The 24,294-nt window shown below is 40.7% G+C and overlaps 1 protein-coding gene across 1 annotated transcript in view; it reads left to right on the top strand.

Annotated features, from left to right (window-relative positions):
- The window catches only part of LOC308077341 (NACHT, LRR and PYD domains-containing protein 3-like), a 41,785-nt gene extending 17,899 nt beyond the window's left edge, over positions 1–23,886 (top strand). The window contains exons 9-13 of the mRNA XM_080417989.1: positions 379–2,197; positions 6,556–6,729; positions 9,722–9,883; positions 12,182–12,231; positions 22,394–23,886. Of these exons, the coding sequence (XP_080274115.1) occupies positions 379–2,197; positions 6,556–6,729; positions 9,722–9,883; positions 12,182–12,231; positions 22,394–22,935 (2,747 nt within the window). The 3' untranslated portion in view covers positions 22,936–23,886. The remainder of the gene's footprint in view (positions 1–378; positions 2,198–6,555; positions 6,730–9,721; positions 9,884–12,181; positions 12,232–22,393) is intronic.
- The last annotated feature ends 408 nt before the right edge of the window (positions 23,887–24,294 follow it).

Here is a 24,294-nt window from a genome sequence, read left to right as displayed (position 1 = left end):
TGAAGACTTTTCATGATGGTTTATATCTGCTGTTGTAGCTGTTGAATTCCATTATGTTTTCATTGGACATTACATTTATATTACACTTACACTCAATTACCTTACATTGCATTACATACATTATCATTATGTTTCTGATAAGTGTAGCATGTAGCATTGCTGCATCAGACATGTCAGATCATGCTGGGTAAACATGGGTCCTCAGGTTTGTACAAACCAGCTGGAGTAATGTAAAGTAAGCAAAGTAAAGTATAAAAGATCAGGACAAAAATATAGTAATAATAATGTCAAGTGAATTTTGTTATTCATTATGTTAACACATCATGCCGATCTAATAATTTCCCTCAATATCTAAAGGAATTTCTTTGTTCCTTACAGAGTTCCTGGTGAAAACAAAAATGCATACATATCCCATTACACACTACCAAGACAAGCTTAAAACAAAAGTTGAGGACCCATTTGCGTGTGTACCTCACGGGACAGTCCAAAAGGCAGATAAAAAGGATTTTGAGTATTACACACGTCTCACAATCGCACGTGTGGATGACACAGAGATCAGCAGGTCACCTGAGGACAGGAAGAAAGCAGGTCAGGAGATCCAACTCAGTGAAATCTTTACACACCCTTCTGGACAAAACAAATGCTTGAGAACAGTGATGTCCATTGGCGAAGCAGGGGTTGGCAAAACCTTTCTCGTACACAAGTTTGTCTCTGACTGGGCAAAGAAAAAAGATCAAGATCCCCATCTCACATTCGTGCTCCAATTCCGCCAGCTCAATTTGTTCAAGGGGCGAAAGTTTAGTTTGGCTCAGCTAATTCATGAATGCAACCCCATATATGAATGCATCTCAGAAGAAGCTCTTAATGTCATCTTCACCAAGCTGCAGATGTCAGAAGAGACTCATTACGACAAGAGTCCCTGCAAAGTTCAGTTTGTCCTGGATGGTCTAGATGAAAGCAACATGACCTTAGACTTCAAAACCCACCATAAATGCTCTAAGGACTTGTCCCAGGCCACCTCTCTGGAAGTTTTGATGGTCAACCTCATCAAAGGGAGACTGCTTTGCTGTGCTCAAATCTGGATAACCACACGCCCTGCAGCAGCCAATCAGATCCCTGATAGCTTCGTTGACATGGTAACAGAGGTGAAAGGATTCACTGATGAAATGAAGGAGAAGTACATCAGGAAGAGAATCGGAGATGAGAAGCAGTCCAGCAGAACCATTTCACACATCAAAGCATCAAAGTACCTCCACACAATGTGTGAAACCCCAGTCTTCTGTTCAATCATTGCCACCGTTCTGCAGGACATGTTGAAGACAGATGAGAAAGGAGAGCTTCCCAAGACCCTGGCTGAGATTTACAGCCACTTCATCTTTGTCCAGACAAAAAGGAAGTGGCTAAAGCATGGTGGGAATCAAAAGAAACTCACAGAGGCTGATAAAGCAGTTCTTCTGAAGCTGGGCATGCTAGCGTTTGAACATCTGCTGAAAGGCCGCCTAATTTTTTACGAAGAAGACCTGAAGAAATGTCATCTTGATATTAAAGAGGGTCCAGTGGACTCAGGACTGTGCACAGAGATCTTCAAACCAGACAGTCATTTCTTCCATGAAACCGTCTACTGTTTTGTTCATCTGAGCATCCAGGAGTTTCTGGCTGCAGTTTACCTGTTTGACTGTTTTACACAGAAGAACATGGAGGTACTGAAAGCATTCCTGAACAATGATGATTTCAACAGCAACAGTTCCCTGTCTGACTTCCTGAAAGCTGCAATTGAAAAAACCCTGCAGAGTAAAAGTGGCCACCTGGACCTCTTTGTCCGTTTCCTTCATGGAATCTCACTGGAGTCCAACCAAAGAGTGTTAGGAGGCCTGCTGGGTCAGACAGAGAACAGTTCAGAGGAGATCCAGAGAGCCATCACCAACCTGAAGAAGATGGATCCCTGCAGTGGCTCTCCTGACAGATGTATCAACATCTTCCAATGCTTGATGGAGATGAAGGCCAACTCAGTAAGTCAAGGGATCCAACAGTACCTGGAGTCAGGAAAGAAACTCTCTGAGACACAGTGTTCAGCTCTGGTCAGAATGCTGCAGATGTCAGAGGAGGTTCTGGAGGAGTTGGACTTTCAGAAATGCAACACATCAGAGAGGGGGCGATGGAACCTGGTCCCATCTGTGAGGAACTGCAAAACAGCCAGGTTAGTAGTCATGGGAATGTCAACATGTTAGAGCAGCTTTCACTCATATACTCCTTTCATTCTTTCAAAATAAAATAAATAAAATAAATAAAATAAATAAAATAAATAAAATAAATAAAATAAATAAAATAAATAAAATAAATAAAATAAATAAAAAAACACGCATGTGCACACACACTCAGAGAGAGAGAGGAGCATATCATTTATAGTTCAAACGACCGTCATCAATTCAGTACAGTCAGACCCTCACTTCATTTACTTATGAATGGTTCAAACAGTATTGTGTGTGTGTGTGTGTGTGTGTGTGTGTGTGTGTGTGTGTGTGTGTGTGTGTGTGTGTGTGTGTGTGTGTGTGTGTGTGTGTGTGTGTGTGTGTGTGTGTGTGTGTGTGTGTGTGTGTGTGTGTGTGTGTGTGTGTGTGTGTGTGTGTGTGTGTGTGTGTGTGCATGCTTTGTTTTTCTTGTGCCGTGCTGTAGCTTTTCTCATTCCTTTCTGCAACTCCACTCCTATTATTATTTATTTATTTGTTAATTTGGTTCAGACAATGTTACAACGTCAAGGCCGACACTCCATATCAGGACAGTTTCTTGTGTAATATCGTCGTCAAATCACTCACTGGCAGTTTGGAAGGAGTGTAAGGGTCCATTTGGTTCCATGTGTACACTCTCAGAGTTACAGACCTGTAAGGGTCCACTTGGTTCCATGTGTGCACTCTCAGAGTTACAGACCTGTAAGGGTCCATTTGGTTCCATGTGTACACTCTCAAAGTTACAGACCTGTAAGGGTCCTTTTGGTTCCATGTGTACACTCTCAGAGTTACAGACCTGTAAGGGTCCACTTGGTTCCATGTGTGCACTCTCAGAGTTACAGACCTGTAAGGGTCCATTTGGTTCCATGTGTACACTCTCAGAGTTACAGACCTGTAAGGGTCCTTTTGGTTCCATTTGTACACTCTCAGAGTTACAGACCTGTAAGGGTCCATTTGGTTCCATGTGTACACTCTCAGAGTTACGGACCTGTAAGGGTCCATTTGGTTCCATGTGTACACTCTCAGAGTTACATTAACACTGAGGATTGTACTGTGTGATTGGTGGAATATGTTTTTCTTGCTGGTTCTGCTTTGTGATTGGAGGAAAACACATCTCCCTGCTTAAGGATTTTACATGATGCTCACTGTAACTATTACTAATAGACTGATTATATATACTCTATAGCAGTGGTTCTCAAACGTCTTCATGTCAAAGACCCCCAAAATTAACTTGTTTTTGGCTACAGACCCCCTTCTGAAAATATGTTGTGCCAGGGACCCCATATATTGTCTTGTTAAAATGGTTCAAAGGTTTTCCTTAAAATAACAAATCTACATCCTACAAGGCATCACATTGCGACGTGTTGTGAGCTTGTAGATCTAAATAGCCAATGTACAGAAAATACGGTTTCTGTGGCCAAACTGTGATGTTATACTAACTCATTTTGCTGGGGACCCCCTGGAACTAGGGTGACCACCTCTAAACAGGCCCATTGAGGGACAAGTGAACCTGTATTGCGGGACATCACGTGACACATGCACACGATTTTTTTTGGCGGATTTTGTTAGTTTTTTTCCCGGTTTTTGGTTACTTTATTTCGGTTTTAAGATTAGGGTTAGGTTAGGGTTATGTTATTTAATTCTTATTTTCCCCTCATTTTACCAATTTATTATTATAAAAAAAATAATAATAATAATATATTTTTTTTTTTTTACAAAAAGTGGGGGGTATGAAATCACAGATCTGTGAGAGTGAGGGTGTCGCGTCGTACGCACAGTGAATGGCCGTGATGCCCCTGCAGCTTAAGTAAGTTCTCACTATAAACCCCTTTGTTTCAGAGGATTGACAGACACTAATAACAAATATAATGCAGCTGAGAAACTTTGGTCAACTTCATTATGTACTTGCACAATACATGGTCTTTTGGTCACAAAAAAATACCTAGTCTACTTTGGATCTGATGGATATGGTTCTGTGCAGAGTGCAGACTGCAGTCCATTTGGAAACACTTGGACCCTACCTGCTGGTCGTAGTGTTGCCTGGTCCTGGTCCATTGCTCCTGACATTATCACAATGGCAGCTGCTAAATCCTTTGATCTCTGATGACCGCAACATTCTCTGTGTCTTCCTCTTCAATACCTTCGGTTTTGGTCAAACTACCCCCCAAGCAACAGGAGGTTGTTTGTTTATAATTATTCACAACAAATCTTTGGCTTTGATGATAAACTCCAATGGTCGCTAGTTTGAGTCGTGGGGGTCTATCACTTTCTGTTTTTTTTCCTCGGTAGCTTTCACTGCTTTAAAATACTTGCTTAAATATGCACATGTGTGCACACGTGTTTTGGGGCTGCATTTCTTGTCAATGAGTATTGCGGAAATAATATGAACTAGAGAAAGTGCTCCTCGGAGCACAAGTCTCCGCCAGGTCAGATAGGTTATTATGGCCTCCTGGTGGCGCTATAATAGGCCAACATGAAAAGGGTTCCATTTCTTCTTAAGCCTTGCACGGCAAATGGACACTGCATTCTGCACTATAACAGGCCAATGTGAAAAGGGTGGCATTTCTTCCTCGGCCTAGTGGGAATGTGCGTGCAAAATTTCATGGATATTGCACGCTGCGTTCATGATTTGAGGAATTTTGTTCAAAACGGACCTATCCTGCAAACTTTGGAAGCCAATGTTAGCCAAGTAGGATGTAATATAAAATATCGGACACATACATCTTGATCACATGACTATAGAGATACTGTGTGCCGATTTGCGTGATTTTTGGACTGCAAAAAATGTGTTCTAAAAGGCAGATGTGAAAAATGCAGGGCAAAGGTTTTTCCTTGGCCTCTAGGGAGTGTGCGTGCAAAGTTTCACGCAGATCGGTTCAATTATAGCTAAAAACGCGCCATCATGAGGCTGATTTGAACGTTTTCAAGTGGCATTTCTTCCTGGGCCAAGTGGGAATCTACATGGAAGGTTTCACGGAAATCCCATGCTGCGTTCATGATTTGAGACATTTTGTTCAAAGTGAACCAATCCTGCAAACTCTGGAAGCCAATCTTAGCCAATCAGGATGGAATATGGAAAATCGGACAGATTTGTGTTGATCACAAGACTATAGAGACTATAGAGAGTATAGAGATGCGTGTTTTTTGTACAAAATCTGTAGGAGTAATATCCAAAAATGTGTTTTGCAAAAGTCGGCCTCATGGTGGCGCTATGACAGGCTGATCAGAAAAATGTGGGGCAGAGGTGGCGGAGAAGGACGGACACACGGACGGACAGACAGGGGGCAAAACATACTCTCTCGCCATGCCTTTCGGCCTGGCGGAGACAATAATATTATGGGGATATGATATAATCCTATAGCCTACGCTAATATATTGGAAATGACAAAATAAATATAATAGCAGATGCCATTACTGTCTGTAACTCTACTCTACTCTATATCTTTGATTCGGGGGACATTGTTCCGTTTGTGCGGGACAGACGGTCCAATTTTGGGACTGTCCCGCGAGATGCGGGACAGGTGGTCACCCTACCTGGAACCCCTCCGAACCACTTGTGTGTGTGTGTGTGTGTGTGTGTGTGTGTGTAAATAGAATATGGTTCCACACAGAACAAGAAGTCAAGTCCTCTCTGTACTATTTACAAGTGTCCTCATTATCAAATGAGAAATGGATCATACCATTAGTGAAGGGGTGTACAGAGGATGGTCTTTTAAACAGTGAGCTTGGTCATTACTTAGGTTTACAAGTTATTTAATATATCAATGTTTGTTGCTGCCCTACATGCCAGCCGGCATAAAGGGCAGTAAGTAAACAATATATCAATACACCTTCCATGCTGTAGCTTAGAGACAACTTTCCATCTGTTCTTACTGACATCCTGTTAATGTCTGAAGAACCAGATAGAAGATATTTTAGATGCCTTTCACACCCAAGGTTTGCTTAAAAGGTTCTGATCAAGGACCAAATGTTCACATTGTTACATTTTGCATTTGGTCTGGTTAGCGTTCACACAGAACTTTGTTAAGAGAACCAAAGTATTTAAACAAATGACATGCGGTCGTACAAGCTGTTCATCTATTGACAGAACATTTCTTCACTTCACTGCCATAGAGTGGAGCAACAGCAGCGTGTTGTGATCGTTTTTATTATCTAATGTTTGTATTCTAATCAAATGAGAACAGTGGAAAGTTATGAGCACATTTCTATTAAATATGTCTTAATCACGGCTGCTTATTTAAGCACCACAGGGAACCTCCTTGACAGTGAACATGACTGATCTGTTTTGTTCATCTCTGATTTTACATTTAATAATAAACTGTCATTACAGACTTGTTGGCTGTAACCTCAAAGAGGAACACATTGAGGTTGTGGCTTCAGCTCTCAGCTCTAATCCTTCCCATTTGAGAGAACTGGACCTGAGCGGAAACGGCTTGGAGGTTTCTGGACTAGAGCTCATCTGTGCTGGACTGAAGAGTCCACATTGTTGTCTGGACATTCTCAGGTCAGATAAATTTTCAATTTGTATTTTGATTTGTATCAGTTCTGTTATAGTAAGTGATTATAATGTGTTATGATGGTGGTACTTTATTTGAAGAGTGTGGTTAAGGTTGATATCATGGTAAACCACACTGACCGTAATATTGATAAGATACAGTGACTAATATATGTAGTCTTTATGCTGAGATACCACATTTAAAACCTAAACACCTCTGGTTACACTATGAGTGGTTGAATGTGTTTTGTCAGACTGTCATCCCCTAGTTTTGAATGGTATTTATATTAATGTTAATTCTTAACTCATTCAGTGCCATTGATGTCTAACACGTCCAAACAGTGTTTTCAGTGTTTACACTAGATGGCGCTGTTCGCCACCATTTCAGTCTCAGTCAAGGTTGTACTGTATTGTTACATCTTGTGTACAGGTACATAAGGGTAAAACGTATTTTGGTTTGGCTTCCTTCAGACAATGCAGCAGCATAGATAATAACAACAATAGAATAATGATAGAAACGTAAAAAGATTTAAGGAGAAAGAGTGCAAAAAGAGCAAAAAGAGAATGAAAAGAGCATCGTCAAATCAATTGTAAATGTGCATAAAAAAAAGAAAAAACATGGTTGTATACACCAACAGCATTTTTCCTTCAGCAGCTGCCACTTAAAGGAGAATTTGGACTAAGTTTTTCTTACCTTTTCTATGATGTTATGATATCTTAGGATGAATGGTACAGTAGAACATTTTCATAACTCCATCCTGGGTCCGCCACAGCTTAAAACGTGCGCGGATAGGCCTTGCGTTAGATCACATATTTTAATAGCTTTTTTTTGGGGGGGGGGGGGGGGGTTGAGATCTGACGTTCATAGTGACAGAACACTGTAAAAAAAAAAAAAACAGAAGTCTCGCTAGACGAGATTGAAATCTTGATTCAATCTCGTCTAGCGAGACTTAGGTTTTAATTTTTTTTTGGTTGCATAGTGTTCTGTCACTATGAACGTCAGATCTAAAAAAAAATAATAATAAAAAAAAGCTATTAAAATATGTGATCTAGCGCCTAAGGCCTATCCACGCACGTTTTTAGCTGTGGTGGACCCGGGATGGAGTTATGACATTTTTCTACTGTACCATTCATCCTAAGATATCATAACATCGTAGAAAAGGTAAAAAAAAACTCAGTCCAAAATTCTCCTTTAACTCATTCAGTGCCAAAAATATTTCTGGCTATATCACCCCTGTGCCAAGGCCAAAAATACATTGTAAAAAAAAAGTGCTTAGGAGCCGAGATACAGCCTTTTTCAGTAAAAAGTTAAACAAGAAGTGAATGGAGCAGCAAATCTTCAAATCATCATATCTTGGGTTCTGAACCTTTTTTTTCAAAAAAAAAAAAAAAAAAAAAAAAAAGATATTTTTTTGAGTTTTTTTTTTTTTTTTTTTTTTTTTTTTTTCATGACGTCTCAGACGTCATTGGCACTCTGGGCTTATGAAAAACGTGACGTCTGCGACGTCATTGGCACTCAATGAGTTAACTTTGCGTAAACAACTTCACAGTATATTCTATATACAGCAGATTAGGTACAGTAGGCATAATAGTGCAAGTAAAGGACGGATGGTTGGGGGGGGAGAGGAGGGGGGGCTTAGCATTTTAGATTTTCTTGATCGCAAGATCTCCATCACCATTCACTTCCTGTTTAACGTATTTGGGAAAACGACTATATCTATGTTTTTCTCTGTATTTTGGCGAGGTATGCTATGTTCAACGGCCAATAACTAGAGAACGGGCGGTCGAAATGAAAAACGTTGACTGACTACTTGAAAAACGAAAAATCTCTGGCACTATTGACAATTATGTATTTACTTGGCACTGAATTAGTTAAGTGGTGTGAGTATTCATTACAGTAATACAGTTCTCACCTAGATGGCCATCCTTGAAAGGTTGTTCAGGTAGTAAGTAAGTAAGCAATTAAGTAGAACGTTTTCCTCCCTAGTGTGTCCATTAGGAGTGAGTGTGTTTATATCTCCTTCCTACATGAAATATCTTTCTTTACAATGTAGCTCTGATGGTGCAAGAAGTATATCATTTCATGATCTAAAACAGATCAGACCTGGCAACCCGGATCCAAGATGGTGGCACGCATGTTTTAACGTTTTAATGTAATCCGTAGCTCGTACCACTCAATCTACTGCTGGTTAGTTTTAGGATCTTGGATCTCCCAGTTTATTTTTGTCCTGACATTGGACGACAATTGTTTTATTTGAGACCAGCTCCACTGGTCCACTGGATGCAGCTAGCCCCGGATGCTACCATCAACTTTCTGCACATAGTTGTGGCTATTGTTGGCGTTCAGTTTGCGCACAGTACATTGTCAGCTCTGTGGATCTTCGTCAGCACACTATTGGGATGTCCCCCGGATAGATCGGTTCTTCTATCCTTTTGGCTGGGGGGACCGCCATCCCCTAAGGCTGTTCGACTCTTCACAACCGACAGAGCTAGTCCTGGAGGCTACTTGGCTGTATACATACAGCTGGGGTTGCTGTAAGCACACAACTATCAGTACAGTTGTTTCGTCTCGGTTGTTTTTGTACCTGGCTGTTGATAAACAGCAATTCATACAATAACAGTTTACTGAGTCTACTGTGTAAAAGTACCACTTACTATACAATACACAACTCAACTGATAGCCTTGTGTGTTCACACGCATGTCTGGATAAACATGTAAACGTTATTTAATCCAAAACGACTATATTACGTGGTTGATGCTAAACACAAGGTGAAGTGATAGCCATTAAAATATCTTATTTATTGATTGACTAAACAATATTTACGTTAGATATTTTCTTTCCAACTCTTGGGTCACTAGTCCAAAACCTTGACAGTCGATCAAGACCAGTTCCTCTCATAGATGGTTCTCTATCCAGGAATACTGTATTTTATCAATTTGTAATCACCTCTCTCTCTCTCTCTCTCTCTCTCTCTCTCTCTGATTGGATTTTTCATTTAGCCTGAATAACTGCATGTTGTCAGAGAGATGCTGTGAAGTTCTGGCCTCAGCTCTAACTTCTAATCCCTCCCTCCATCTGAGAGAATTGGACGTGAGTCTAAACATGGTGACTGAGTCAGGAATGAAGACGCTGCTCTCTCTCGCTGGGCTGAAGAATCTCAAGTAAGTAGACTTGGGGCACTGTTTTCTGGGAAAACCTGTTACCCGCTATTTGTGGGTAATGCTTACATTTGGGGGCGTCACCCGTCGCTATTTTACTATGTTCTGTCATGTGCAACACGCAGCGCTGCCTCTAAACACCTGCGCTACACGCTAGATTATTCACAGGTGTGGTTTGGGCGTTACATTAATCAACCACTATGCACAGGAATGCTTCGCACAACAAAGTCCTTGTAGTGGTGTCGGCCAACGGCAGTAGAATCCAATTAACTATTCTTCAAGAGACATAAAGGTGGCCGCACACACTTTATGTCTCATGAAGACTAGTTATTTTGTTACATTTAAACCAATCAGAGTATCGGCTGTCATTCCCTTTATGACCAAGGTCACACTAAGGTTGCGCTATGCTCTGTGCATGCATTTAAGTGACTAGATAAAGAGAGCACAGAAACATCACATTGAAAGGAGAGATATTCAACACCGTGCATAGCCGTCACAATCACTGTAGCCTCTGTCTAATCATGTCTCATGTTCAACATCTCTCTGTGATGTACACAAATAAATGCCCCCCCCCCCTTCTCTCTGTCTCTGCGCAGAAAGGTCCTAGGTTTACATTCCAAGCTGTAGCATTTGATTGCCTTGAAATATATGCAATTTCATAGAAATAAAATAACTAACTAATTAAAACCCACATTCTGCTGATTACATAACGTAACATCCGTTGTGGATTATTGAAACTGAATTCACCAAACACCAGCGATGGAAGAAGTACTAGTATTTTAATTTAATTTTATATAGTCTGGTATTCAAAATTCTATTGAGTAAAAGTACAAAGGTATTGGCATCAAAATATACTTAATGTAAAGTACTTATATCGCCGATGCCGAATGTGCCATTTCATAAGTTTTCAAAATGTATAAAAGTATTTTGAAAATAGCTGATCTACAAGCTCACAATGTGTCCTATTGCGACGTGTTGTGAGATTGTAGATCGGCTATTTTCAAATAGCTTGAGTATATATAGATCTGAAGTGGTTAATGTATGTTTTGTAATGATACTCAAAACCTAGAAAGTAACGAGTTACTAAAGTTTTCAAATAATTGTAGTGGAGTAAAAGTACTTTATTTGCCTCTGAGGTGTAGTGAAGTAGAAGTAAAAGTATTGCAAATTGAAAATACTCCAGTCAAGTGAAAAACTCAAAAGAAAAATTATACTGAATTACAGTACTTGAGTACATTACGTTAGATTACATTACAGTCATTTAGCAGACGCTTTTATCCAAAGTGACTTACAATAAGTGCATTCAACATAGGTAGGGAACGAAACTACTAATCACCAGAAATCTTAAGTGCATTTTCTGCTAAAACAAGCAACCAAGAGTATACCTAGCGCTAAGGTAAAAGTGCAATATATCAGCTACCTACTTTCTTAAACAGATGAGACTAATAGGAAAATCAAAGAGCTAAAACAAATAAGTGTATCGACTAAACAAGATCCAATAAAACAAGAGTTCGTACAACTAGTTAACAAGTAGGCAAGGGGAAGAGGAAGGGTAGTGTTTCCTGAAGAGGTGGGTTTTCAGCCTGCGGTGAAAGATGGGCAGTGACTCTACTACCTGACATCAGTGACTCTGTTGTCCTGACATCAGTGACTCTGCTGTCCTGACATCAGTGACTCTGCTGTCCTGACATCAGTGACTCTGCTGTCCTGACATCAGTGACTCTGCTGTCCTGACATCAGTGACTCTGCTGTCCTGACATCAGTGGGGAGTTCATTCCACCACTGTGTGGGGCCAGAACAGAAAAAAGTTGTGACCGTGTAGTACATAACGGGAGGTCCTCAGTTATGAGCTACAAAGACATAACGAGAGGTCCTCAGTTATGAGCTACGAAGACATAACGAGAGGTCCTCAGTTATGAGCTACAAATACATAACGAGAGGTCCTCAGTTATGAGCTACAAAGACATAACGAGAGGTCCTCAGTTATGAGCTACAAAGACATAACGAGAGGTCCTCAGTTATGAGCTACAAAGACATAACGAGAGGTCCTCAGTTATGAGCTACAAAGACATAACGAGAGGTCCTCAGTTATGAGCTACAAGGACATAGCCTATCGGGAGGTCCTCCAGGGGGCGGCAGTGAGTTTGTCAGGATGAGCTGCCTGGTCAGGATAATGTTAGGAGAAACACTGTAGTGTACATAATAATAATATTATAATAATAATACTAATAATAGTGTCAGATAGTGGAGACATTGTGTTAGACAGAGATTGACTCATTGTTGTTGTTCTACTTCCTACAGAGTGACACATGGTGGAGAAGATCGGTTCAATCCTCATCTCATTAAAGGATGTGAGTATCTGTCAATTTTGACATTTTATACATAGATTTTTAGGGCAGATTCACACCTACTGTATAGTCTGGTAGACTCTGTGTGATTCAGAGGTGTAGTTGGACATCAAGAAACTCACCGTCATTGTCTTGTTTTCCATGGGACAGTAACTATGAAGCTGGATTTAGGGGTTAATGAGGTAACTTCAGCTTAGTTAGTCGTTCACTTCTTATCGGGTACATCACCATGGTAACATGCTGCATGCAACAGATCAACACATACTACCGTCTACTGACCAATCAATTCTCTTTGGATTACTGTGGAGCTCGGTGCGCAGTACAGTTAACAGCCACTAGAGGGAGTTATCTCTGTCAGCTTGCTGAGCTGTGGATCAAAGACATTTCATTGTGCTTTTGTATCCATGTCGTCCTACAAGCAGAGATTGACTGAAGGCTATTTGTTACTATGAAAAAAATAATACAGGTTATAATTTTCTTCTTTCTCACGACAACTTCACTGCTCATCATTACATATACAACACTTAATAATTCATCTAATTGAGTTCAATAACAGGATTACATTTTGTACAAGGCAGTGGTGTTAAACTGGTTTCGGGGAGAGGGCTGCAACCAGTTGTGCGGTCGTGCATGTGGGCGTTTACTTGCACAGCTGTCATTTGGCTTAGTTTATTAGCCTGTTGTCTCAGTCACTGCTATAACTTTACAACATTTGTATATTATTAAGAAGAATAGATACTTTAATTATTGACTTTAATTATTGGTTAATAGGCAACAGGAAATATCATATGAGAGGTGATACATACAATATCATTTTTACAAACCTTTTTTACGTAGGCCTACTTTCAGCAATCAAACTCAGTTAGGCCTAACTCAGTTTGTTGTCTGTTTTATTGAAGTGAGACACGCCTGAACAGTCACAACGCCTGATTTGATGTTGGGTGCGTGTGTTGGTCATACACCGTAGCGACGCCCCTGGCTGAGAGCTTAAGTCAGTCAATAGAATTATGTGGGAGTTTGGAATGACAGAAACCCACTCATTCACTTGTTCGCACATTGTGAGCTTGTAGATCATCTATTTTTTTTAAAATAGTAAAACATAGCCAATCTACAAGCTCACAATGTGTTGCTTAGAGACAAGTTGTGAGCTTGTAAATTGCCTATATTTAAAACATAGCAACATTAGCTGATCTACAAGCTCAAAACCCCTTACATCATGACCATGAGCTTGTATGTCAGCTATACTTCATAACATAGTCTGTATATTTCTAACTAGTATCCTGGGTGATTTGGACCCCAGGCGTTTAAAAGAACCAGGCGGGTATTTGCAACAGGCTTTTATTTACTTATTTATTTATACCATTATTTGGTTACAGTTCCTGTCCAGCATGTTGTTTTAGTGAAACATTACTGTATAAGACATACCGTTAATGTAAACATATTACAAGCATATAACTAAACAACAAGATATACTGTACGATACTTTAAACAAGAGGTACGGTAGCCATGGCATCAACATGCCAGTAGTTACAAGATACTGTCTGTAAACAAGAGGTCAAAAGATCAACATGTAGTGCAAATATTGTCTACGGTAATACTGTAATAAAAAAACACATTAAAAAAACAATAAATCAAAGCTTCGATACATCTTAAATACCGTAAAACAGTGCATAAAATAAAGTGATGGTACCAAGTACTGTATCAAACTGTATACAGTATATACAGTATAGTGTATAAAACAACAACCTCACCACCATCACAACAACACAGCAGCTACAATAATACTGAAGCTCAATGCCACTCATCATCATCATCATCCTCTTCCTCATCATCATCATCCTCTTCCTCTTCCTCATCATCATCATCATCATCATCATCATCATCATCATCATCTCCACACACACACACACACACACACACACACACACACACACACACACACACACACACACACACACACACACACACACACACACACACCTACCTCACTCTCTCTCTCTGAAGGGAGACTATTCCAGTGATGGGATGCTCTAACAGAGAAGACTGTTTTACCAAACACACTCTGTCTGAATGGTACCTCACAGTCTCCTCTGGTAGTTATGTCTGAATGGTACCTCACAGTCTCCTCTGGTAGTTGTTATGTCTGAATGGTACCTCACAGTCCTCTCTGGTAGTTGTTATGTCTGAATGGTACCTCACAGTCTCCTCTGGTAGTTGTTATGTCTGAATGGTACCTCACAGTCTCCTCTGGTAGTTATGTCTGAATGGTACCTCACAGTCCCCTCTGGTAGTTGTTATGTCTGAATGGTACCTCACAGTCCTCTCTGGTAGTTGTTATGTCTGAATGGTACCTCACAGTCTCCTCTGGTAGTTATGTCTGAATGGTACCTCACAGTCCCCTCTGGTAGTTGTTATGTCTGAATGGTACCTCACAGTCCTCTCTGGTAGTTGTTATGTCTGAATAATCACAGTCTCCTCTGGTAGTTGTTATGTCTGAATGGTACCTCACAGTCTCCTCTGGTAGTTGTTATGTCTGATTGGTACCTCACAGTCTCCTCTGGTAGTTGTTATGTCTGAATGGTACCTCACAGTCCTCTCTGGTAGTTGTTATGTCTGAATGGTACCTCACAGTCTCCTCTGGTAGTTGTTATGTCTGAATGGTACCTCACAGTCCTCTCTGGTAGTTATGTCTGAATGGTACCTCACAGTCTCCTCTGGTAGTTGTTATGTCTGAATGGTACCTCACAGTCTCCTCTGGTAGTTGCCCTTGTTGTTCTGTCACCACTTTCTCTTCGCTCTATGAACTGTTTTAGTGGTGGAGGTGCAAGCCCATTTAAAACCTTAAAAATGAGACAAGCATCTGCAAAATGTTTAAAGCTATCAAAATTAAATAAATTATACTTTTAAAAGTATTGGCTATCACCTCCCGATCTAGAGTTAAAGTTCCATTCACTTTAAGTTCATATTCCTTTGTTTTTTTATCCTTATTTCTCCCAGTTAATTTATTAAGGGTTTCCCAAATCAATTTCCCATTTCCCCTTGCATCTTCTATTACTTTAATAAAAAAAATAAGCTTTTGCTATCCTTAAATTCCTTACTACCTTATTTCTAAGACTTGTGAAAATCTGCCTATTACTGCTGTAACCTGATTTTAGTGATCTCTTTAGTGCAAAATCTCGCTCTCTCATCTGCTGCCAGAGGGCGCCATTGAGCCATGGCAGGGTGTTATTTTGTCTAGGTTTACACAGAACCTTCTTTAGAAGGGTGACACTACTCTGTTTGTAGTTTCCACAAGAATACTGCTGCTACTCTCTACATCTTGACTACACAGTAGATTAGACCAATCAGTTTGTTTTAGAGCCCTATCAAGATTTTTGGAATAATCTGGTGAAAGGATTTAGGTTTTGTGGTATTGTCAAACCGTTTACTGGTGAGTTTCCTCACCAGTAATGTGATGTTATGGTCAGACATACCAGTTATCAAATGATATGATGTTGTTATTCTCTCTGGCCTATTTGCAAACATTAAATCAATTTGTGTCTGTGAGGAATTTGTTATTCGTGATGGACCTTTCACCAGTTGAGTGAGATTGAACTTGTCCGTTATCTCCTTAAGTTTTTTCCTATCAGATTTGTTAGTCCAATTAAAATTCAGATCACCAAAAAGTAAAAGTTTCTTTTTACTATCACATTCTTTAAGCATAGTATGTAGGTGGTTATAAAACAGACTGTTGGTTGAAGGTGCTCTATATAAACAAATAACAATAAAATACATTTCTGGAGACAGTGTAATATTCAGCCCAATACATTCAAAATCTATTTCATGATGTGACCATTCAATAAGACTACACTTAATTGTATTTTTAACATATATTAACCCCCACACTTTCCCCCCTATTCTATCCCTCCTAAACATGTTATACCCAGGAAAATGAATTTTGGAAGTTTGGTTTAGCCATGTTTCTGAAAGACATAGAAAGTCCAGGTTAGAGTCAGACAGCAGGTGTTCCAGTTCAGTGTTTGTCGTGTATTTGAGGCATTAACTGCGTGTTATCAGGCCCGTTGGTGGTAATAATGAAGAGGAAGAGAAGCAGACAGACGTCAGGGTTTCCAAGTTCCATGGTCATTTATTCAGCATACAACAGCATCATAACAGCATAGCAGAGAGAGCCAGAGAGCCAGGAGCCGCAGCTCCCTGACAGCCTCACGTCGTGTGACAGTTCTAACTAACCATTTTACAGACACTCTCTTATACACTGTAGGTAGGTGACATTTGCATACAGCCTGTGGGGTGGGGGAGAGCCCCCACCTGTTGATTAAGGAGATCTTTGATCATTGGCAAATGGTAGACTACTGTCTCTCTACCTGATTAGCTAAACAATGGAGATGTCACCCCAGGCTGAGTAAACAATAGGTCACTTGAGTAGGCCAAAATGCATACAGTTAGACTCCGTCTACAACACACAGAACTTATCATTTATATATGGTGTTTACTTTAGCTTTAGTATATTTCTTAATATGTTTTGACTTGCACACTGTCCATATACCACACAACTTCCCCCCACGAAAGAATCAAACTTCTTTCGCAACCAGGTATATCGAATAAACAGTTTGCAAGAGAAAACACCAAAAAACAACATTCTCCAACTTACACCCCCCATGATCAATGACTGGAAGTTTGAACAAAGGACATTCAGCAGATTCAACACAAACAACACATGAGACAGAACAACTTAGATACAGGATTAGAAATTACACAACAGCCATACAGTGGTTTACATCAAATTTCAAAATAAAAATAGACAAATTGCTTAACAAAATAAGAAAGAATATCGGTATTTAGAAACGTGTCGGCTTAAATCACTGCGTAGTCATGGATCACATGACGCTCGTCTGACGATAATGGCAAAACTGGAACTTATTCCCCGATAAAACAAGCTTAAAAAATAAAACAACTCAGAAAATCTTATTCACAGAGAAAATACATCAACATGCACTTCAACGCCTCGATCTCTCCTTCTGCCTGCCGTCGCTCTGAGAAAATCTTTTTCTCCTAGCCCCCTTCGCCTCTCATTATCAATCTCAGTCGCATACTTAACATAAGGGAACCAATTATCTCAAGACCAAACTTTTTATAGCCTTATTAGTTTGTCAGAGACACCCCCTCACGTCGCATCCAGTATGCATTTCCCCTTCTAATCAGTGTGCAGGCCTTTCTGTTGTCTTTAAACTCTAGAATAAAATGTGCACAGCAAACCATAACATCCTGTGGTATGAACGAATGTCTCCTTTACCTGGAAAGGGACCATAACACACGCCCACCCTAATATGATAGGTTCAGCTGTTGTCGCAAACTCCTCGCGCAAATAAAAAACAAAAAACATAAGGGAATCGCCCTCAAAAACTCCACATTTAACCCTAGAGACCAGAATAACAAAATCCTCACTTCACACTTTTACGCACGGCAACAAAAATAACGCTCCGTAGTTTAAACCACTTTATCACCAAAATACAACCTCTCTCCTGCATGTTCAGTGTTCTCATCCGATAATGCTGCTGTTGTCGCCTCTAGCTCAATGTCCACGCACGTCAACAGAATAGCCGAGCGCAGGTCCAGATGGTTCCATTGTCTTCGTTCCAGCCAAAAAGATAGCCCTCCGTTCACACCACCTCCCCCCACGGAGAACTGCGACCAGCAAGATTCTCCGCTCCGCCGTCCCCACAGCCAAGCGCCCCGTCGAGTAGAGTAGAGGTGTAGCCATCGGAGAGGTCATGAGCGGTAGCAGTCATCACAGCGTCGCCGCCGCTGCAAGGTCCTCCTCGTAGGCATGTAGAACCCAGGTCGCGCTGACGTCCCCACGGCTCGTTCCGCGGTGGTCCTCCCCGCCGTACGAAGACATCCACGGTCCGATCCTCCTCACAGGCCCGCTCCTGCGGTCACCTCAAAATACACAGGTCCTTTAATCGAAGCACACACCCGCAAAAGTATGCACAACGATGGAGCTGGCTCGCCAAATATGTCGTGTATTTGAGGCATTAACTGCGTGTTATCAGGCCCGTTGGTGGTAATAATGAAGAGGAAGAGAAGCAGACAGACGTCAGGGTTTCCAAGTTCCATGGTCATTTATTCAGCATACAACAGCATCATAACAGCATAGCAGAGAGAGCCAGAGAGCCAGGAGCCGCAGCTCCCTGACAGCCTCACGTCGTGTGACAGTTCTAACTAACCATTTTACAGACACTCTCTTATACACTGTAGGTAGGTGACATTTGCATACAGCCTGTGGGGTGGGGGAGAGCCCCCACCTGTTGATTAAGGAGATCTTTGATCATTGGCAAATGGTAGACTACTGTCTCTCTACCTGATTAGCTAAACAATGGAGATGTCACCCCAGGCTGAGTAAACAATAGGTCACTTGAGTAGGCCAAAATGCATACAGTTAGACTCCGTCTACAACACACAGAACTTATCATTTATATATGGTGTTTACTTTAGCTTTAGTATATTTCTTAATATGTTTTGACTTGCACACTGTCCATATACCACATGTTCTTTGCACGGACGCTACGGATATTTAAATGTCCGCCCAATAGTCCCTTTGGTTTGGACTTTGGGTCCCAGATAATTTTTGCATGACTAAGAGTTGTGAAAATGTTCGTCTTGCGGTATTTCTTGATCGCTGGATTTAGTCCCTTTAGTTTTTGTTTCTTGGGGCGCAGTGAAGATGTCACGGTGGGTGTTTGGTACTCACCACCACCACCACCGCTGTTTGTCTGTGGATACAACAAGCATCCCACGCCGTACACCTTTGCGGCCGCAGATACGGGTGGAACCACTGCCTGCACCCTCAGCTCGTCCAGCGGCGGAGACTGCGCCACGCCATGAGCAGCCATGGCTGTCTGTGGATACAGCAGGCGTCCCCCGTCGCACGCCATCACAGCAGCCTCAGCTACAGGTGGAACTGTGTGTGCCCATGGCGCCTCCAGCAACGCAGATTGTGCCACGCCATGATGAGTTTTCACTCCTGGCGTAGTGATTACGGACATATCGACCAAGGCACCCCCTCCACTGCCGTCAACTCCCCGCGTTTGCTGGTGTCTCCCGCTGCACGCCTCCCGGCCGCCGTCGGTCAGTTAAGGTCCTGGGTTTGGATGGTGGATATCACCAGCCAGCAGGAGAGTTGTTGTTAAGTAGAGGATCACTCGCAATGGTCGCTTTGATCTCTCTACTCTCCCTGTCGAACTTTTATGGCTCGTTCTTGGTGGAGTGGCGTGGCCGTTGTTTAGCAGAGTGGAGTAGGTTGCGTGTTGGCTCCATGTATTGAGAGCGATATCTCTGTGATCAGTCCGGTTTGAAAAACAGCAACGCACAGACAGTAGGACTAACACGACCACATAACATAGAACAAACGCTCTTTGAGCAACGTCAGAAGTGGTCTGTCGCTGCAGTATATTAGCTTTGTGTGTATGGTTGAGACACAAACCGGGTTGTTGTAGAAAGGCAAACTTGTTAAGTTTGGCGTGTTTTTTTGTGTGTGCTCCAGCAGCACCTGCCTGACTGCCGGTCCGCACCGCCATCTTGCCATCTATACTCAATGGCTTTCTCATGGAATGAGGTGGGTCAGGGGCCCCAGGCCGAGGAGAGGTCAAATCAGGTTGTTTTGGGAGGTCTACAGTAAAGCTTAGTCTTTAGTGACATTGAGATGTTGGAGAACCAAGAGTTAGCTATAGTCACCATGACATTGAATGAGGCTCCAGATAGAGTCTTGAGAGGACTTTTGTTGACAAAACAGGAAATTCTGCCCAAACATCTTTGATTTACTTTTTTGATGCCATGTTTTCACTTGTCAGTTTGTTGTCATTAATACAGTCCTAACAGGTATTAACCTCTTCTTTGCTTGAGATTACTATATGGTCAACTCTGACCTTGAAATCATTTGCATTTACATTACTAAGGGAGTGTTTGGATCCAAACAGAATGGATGGTGTTTTATGAAGGTGTAATGACAGTTTGTTATCAGAAAGACAAGTACGGAGTTCAGAACTGAGAACTTTTCATTTCATATTTTAATTATGCTAATAAGTTAGACAATAAATCAGATCATATGAAATAACTTAATAGTATTTTCATTATTTAATATTTACTTTTACTTCTGCTTGAGTCATTATTTAAAGTTACAGTTTTTGATTACTATACTGTCTGTCTGTCTGTCTGTCTGTCTGTCTGTCTGTCTGTCTGTCTGTCTGTCCACTTAAACCCCTGCATCCCATGATGACATGTCTTAATACGTGAACATTCATCTAAAATAGCAGATCTACAAGCTCACAACGCATCACGTTGTGACGTGGCTGTGAGCTAGTAGCAGTGGTGGAAAAAGTTTGTTAACTTAAGTAAAAGTATCAATACTGCAATGTAGAAATACTCTGTTACAAGTTAAAGTCTGGCATTAAAAATGTACTTCATCAAAAGTAAAAGTACTCATTATGCAGAATGTCTGAAATGCAAATGGCTGAAATGTATATAGGGCTGAAGTGGTTAATGTATGTTTTGTAATGATAATCAAAATCCACAAAGTAACTAGTAACTAAAGTTTTCAAATACTTGAAGTAGTGAAGTAAAAGTACAATATTTGCCTCTGAGATGTAGTGGAGTAGAAGTAAAAGTACAGAAAATTGGAAGTACTCCTGTACAGTAAAAGTACCTAAAAATTGTAAGTACAGTACTTGAGTAAATGTACTTAGTTACTTTTCACCACTGGCTAGTAGTTTGGCTATTTTCAGTGGTGTAAAGTAACTAAGTACATTTACTCAAGTACGGTTCTCAAGTACAATGTAAAGGTATTTTTACTTAACTGGAGTATTGCAGTACTTTTACTTCTACTCCACTACATCTCAGAGGCAAATTTCCCTGTAGACAGACGACCCCCCCTCCCCTTTTTTTTGTACATATTTTCTATTTTTCATGCTTTTTTTTCTTTCTTTTTTTTTTACGTAGTGGTATTTTTTCTCTGTATTTTCATGTTGATTTGGACTGTTTGGTTGCTACTATATATGTCTATGAAATTAATTCAAGGACCCCAACGGAAACAAGCCCGCAAGGACTTTTTTGGTCGGACCTTTTAGACAAAAGAATTATAAATGTAACTGTGTTGTTTTACATTCTTTTGCCTAATAAAAATCTCAATCAATCAATCAATCATTCAATCAATCATTTTACTTTTACTTTTAATCAATCATACTTTTTTACTTTAGTTACTAGTTACTTTGTAGATTTTGATTATTATTACAAAACATACATTAACCACTTCAGCCCTATATACATTTAAGCCATTTGAAAATAGCAGATCTACAAGCTCACAATCTTTGTGAGCTTGTAGATCTGCTATTTTTATAAAATTTTAATACATTTTATACATTTGAAATCTTGTGAAATGGGATATTCTGCATAATGAGTACTTTTACTTTTGTGCTTTGTACTCAAGTATATCTTGAATTCCGGACTTTTACCTGTAACAGAGTATTTTTATATTGCAGTATTGATACTTTTACTTAAGTTCCCTGGACCCGGGTCCTTGGGGGGGTTCCAGGGGGTCCCCAGCAAAATGTTTAATACAGCATCACAATCATTTTAACTTCTTTATCCATATTTTATATCTTGGCTGTTTAAAAATAGTAGATCTCTGCTATTTTAGAAAGTTTTGAAAAATATTGAATAAATATTTTGATACATAAATCTTCTCTTCTGGGGGTCCCTGGCACAAAATATTTTCAGATGGGGGTCCACGGCCAAATATATAAAAACCTGGGGGTCCTACACTAAAAACTTTGAGAACTACTGCTTTATAGAAGCATTTAAATAGTTAAATATGTGTTATTTAAAGAACTGTGTGTGTGTGTGTGTGTGTGTGTGTGTGTGTGTGTGTGTGTGTGTGTGTGTGTGTGTGTGTGTGTGTGTGTGTGTGTGTGTGTGTGTGTGTGTGTGTGTGTGTGTGTGTGTGTGTGTGTGTTCAAGGGTGGGGGTCCTGACCCAGCGGTTGAGAACCACTGGTATAGAGCCCTGTGAGACACCAGTTGATGAAGGGTTAAAGTGGTGTGTGTGTGTGTGTGTGTGTGTGTCACTCAGTGAATGATGTGTTTAATGTTTACTGTGTTGTTTTTCTCATCAGATTATCATCGTCTCACACTGGACACAAACACAACACACAGATTCCTCTCTCTGTCTGAAGACAACAGGAAGGTGACACGTGATGGACGGGATCATCAGCATCCTCCTCATCCTGACAGGTTTGATGTACAGCCACAGGTTCTGTGTTCAGAGGGTCTGACTGGACACTGTTACTGGGAGGTAGAGTGGGAGGTATTATGGGTTTCTATAGCAGTGACTGACAGAGGAATCAGCAGGAAAGGAACGGGTGGTGACTGTCAGCTAGGACACAATGACATGTCCTGGTGTCTGATCTGTAGAGGAGCTAACAGTTACAGTGTCAGACACAATAGTAAGGTGACTCACCTCCCTGTCCGTCTCTCTAGAGGCTCTAACAGAGTAGCAGTGTATCTAGACTGTTCTGCTGGAACTCTGTCATTCTATAAAATATCAGAGGACATTCTGATACACCTGTACACCTTCAGGGACACATTCCCTGATCCTCTCTATGCTGGGTTCGTGTTATACTCCTCCTCCTCAGTGTGTCTGTGTGAGCAGAGATAGAGTCTCTATGTGAGGGTGACATCAGGTCGTCATGGTTACTCAACATGTCTGAGTGAGTCCAGGTTGTCATGGTTACCACAAGTACTTCAATCTGTAGATCAGTGTTTCTCAAACATTTTCATGTCAAGCACCCCCATATGAACATATTCTGTTCCAGGGACCCCCATAAGACGAGATATTATTTTTGTTAAAGTCACATTTTAATAATAAGAAAAACAGCAGATCTACAAGCTCACAACACGTCACAGCTTGTAGATCTGCAACTGCATCAACTGATTCAATCATTTAGCTGGGGACCCCCTGGAACCCCTGGGGGTCCCCAGACCACACTTTGAGAACCACTGATCTAGACACTGTTTCTCAACATCAGGTCCGGGGCCCACTAGGGGTCCATATGGACTCTTACAGCAGTGGTTCTCAAACCTTTTCAAGTCAAGGACCCCCAGATTAATATGTATTTGGGCTGCGGACCCCCATCTGATAATGTGTTGTGCCAGGGACCCCCATCTTAAAATGTGTTGTGCCAGGGACCCCCATCTGAAAATGTGTTGTGCCAGGGACCTCCATCTGAAAATGTGTTGTGCCAGGGACCCCCAGAAGAGAAGATTTATGTTTACCAAAAAAATCTAAATTATTCTAAATGTTCCACACTTTTCTATTTTTGCTGCACTTTGTGCCGCGCTGTGAGCTTGTAGATCTGCTATTTTTGTGTAGCCAACGCATACCATTATAAAGTGGTTAAAATGATTGTGATGTTATGTTAATTACTTTATCTGGGGACCCCCTGTGTTAACTACTTTATCTGGGGACCCCCTGGAACCTTCATAATGTTTCATTTCATGTGTTATTGTACCATCATTAAAGATGATCATCTTCTCAGAGAGAGAGAGAGATTATTTTAAGGTCATTTGTAGAATAAACTGTAATTGTTTAATAAATGTTTTGAAAGTCTGTCGTTGTTCCTGTGTATTAATATTATTAGGACATTATTTATGTTGCATGCAGTGGTGGAAAGTAACTAAGTACATTTACTCAAGTACTGTATATATTTTTTTACTTTACTGGAGTATTTCCAATTAATTTTTTCCAATTTTACTTCTTCTCCACTACATCTCAAAGGCAGATATTTTTACTCCACTACAATTATTTGAACACTTTAGTTACTAGTTACTTTGTAGATTTAGATTATTATAACAAAACCACTTCAGATCTATACTTTGGCAATATGAAAATAGCAGATCTACAAGCTCGAAACGAGTCGCAAAGCGACGCGTTTCGAGCTTGTAGATCTGCTATTTTCGAAGGATTTTATACATTTGAAAACTTGGGAAACTGGACCTTCTGTATAATGAGTACTTT

Source organism: Gymnoscopelus braueri (assembly GCF_963280865.1).
Source record: "Gymnoscopelus braueri genome assembly, chromosome: 21".
Taxonomy (NCBI): Eukaryota; Metazoa; Chordata; class Actinopteri; order Myctophiformes; family Myctophidae; genus Gymnoscopelus; species Gymnoscopelus braueri.
Note: the sequence above shows the minus strand (reverse complement) of the source record. Positions and strands in the feature narration are given on the sequence as shown.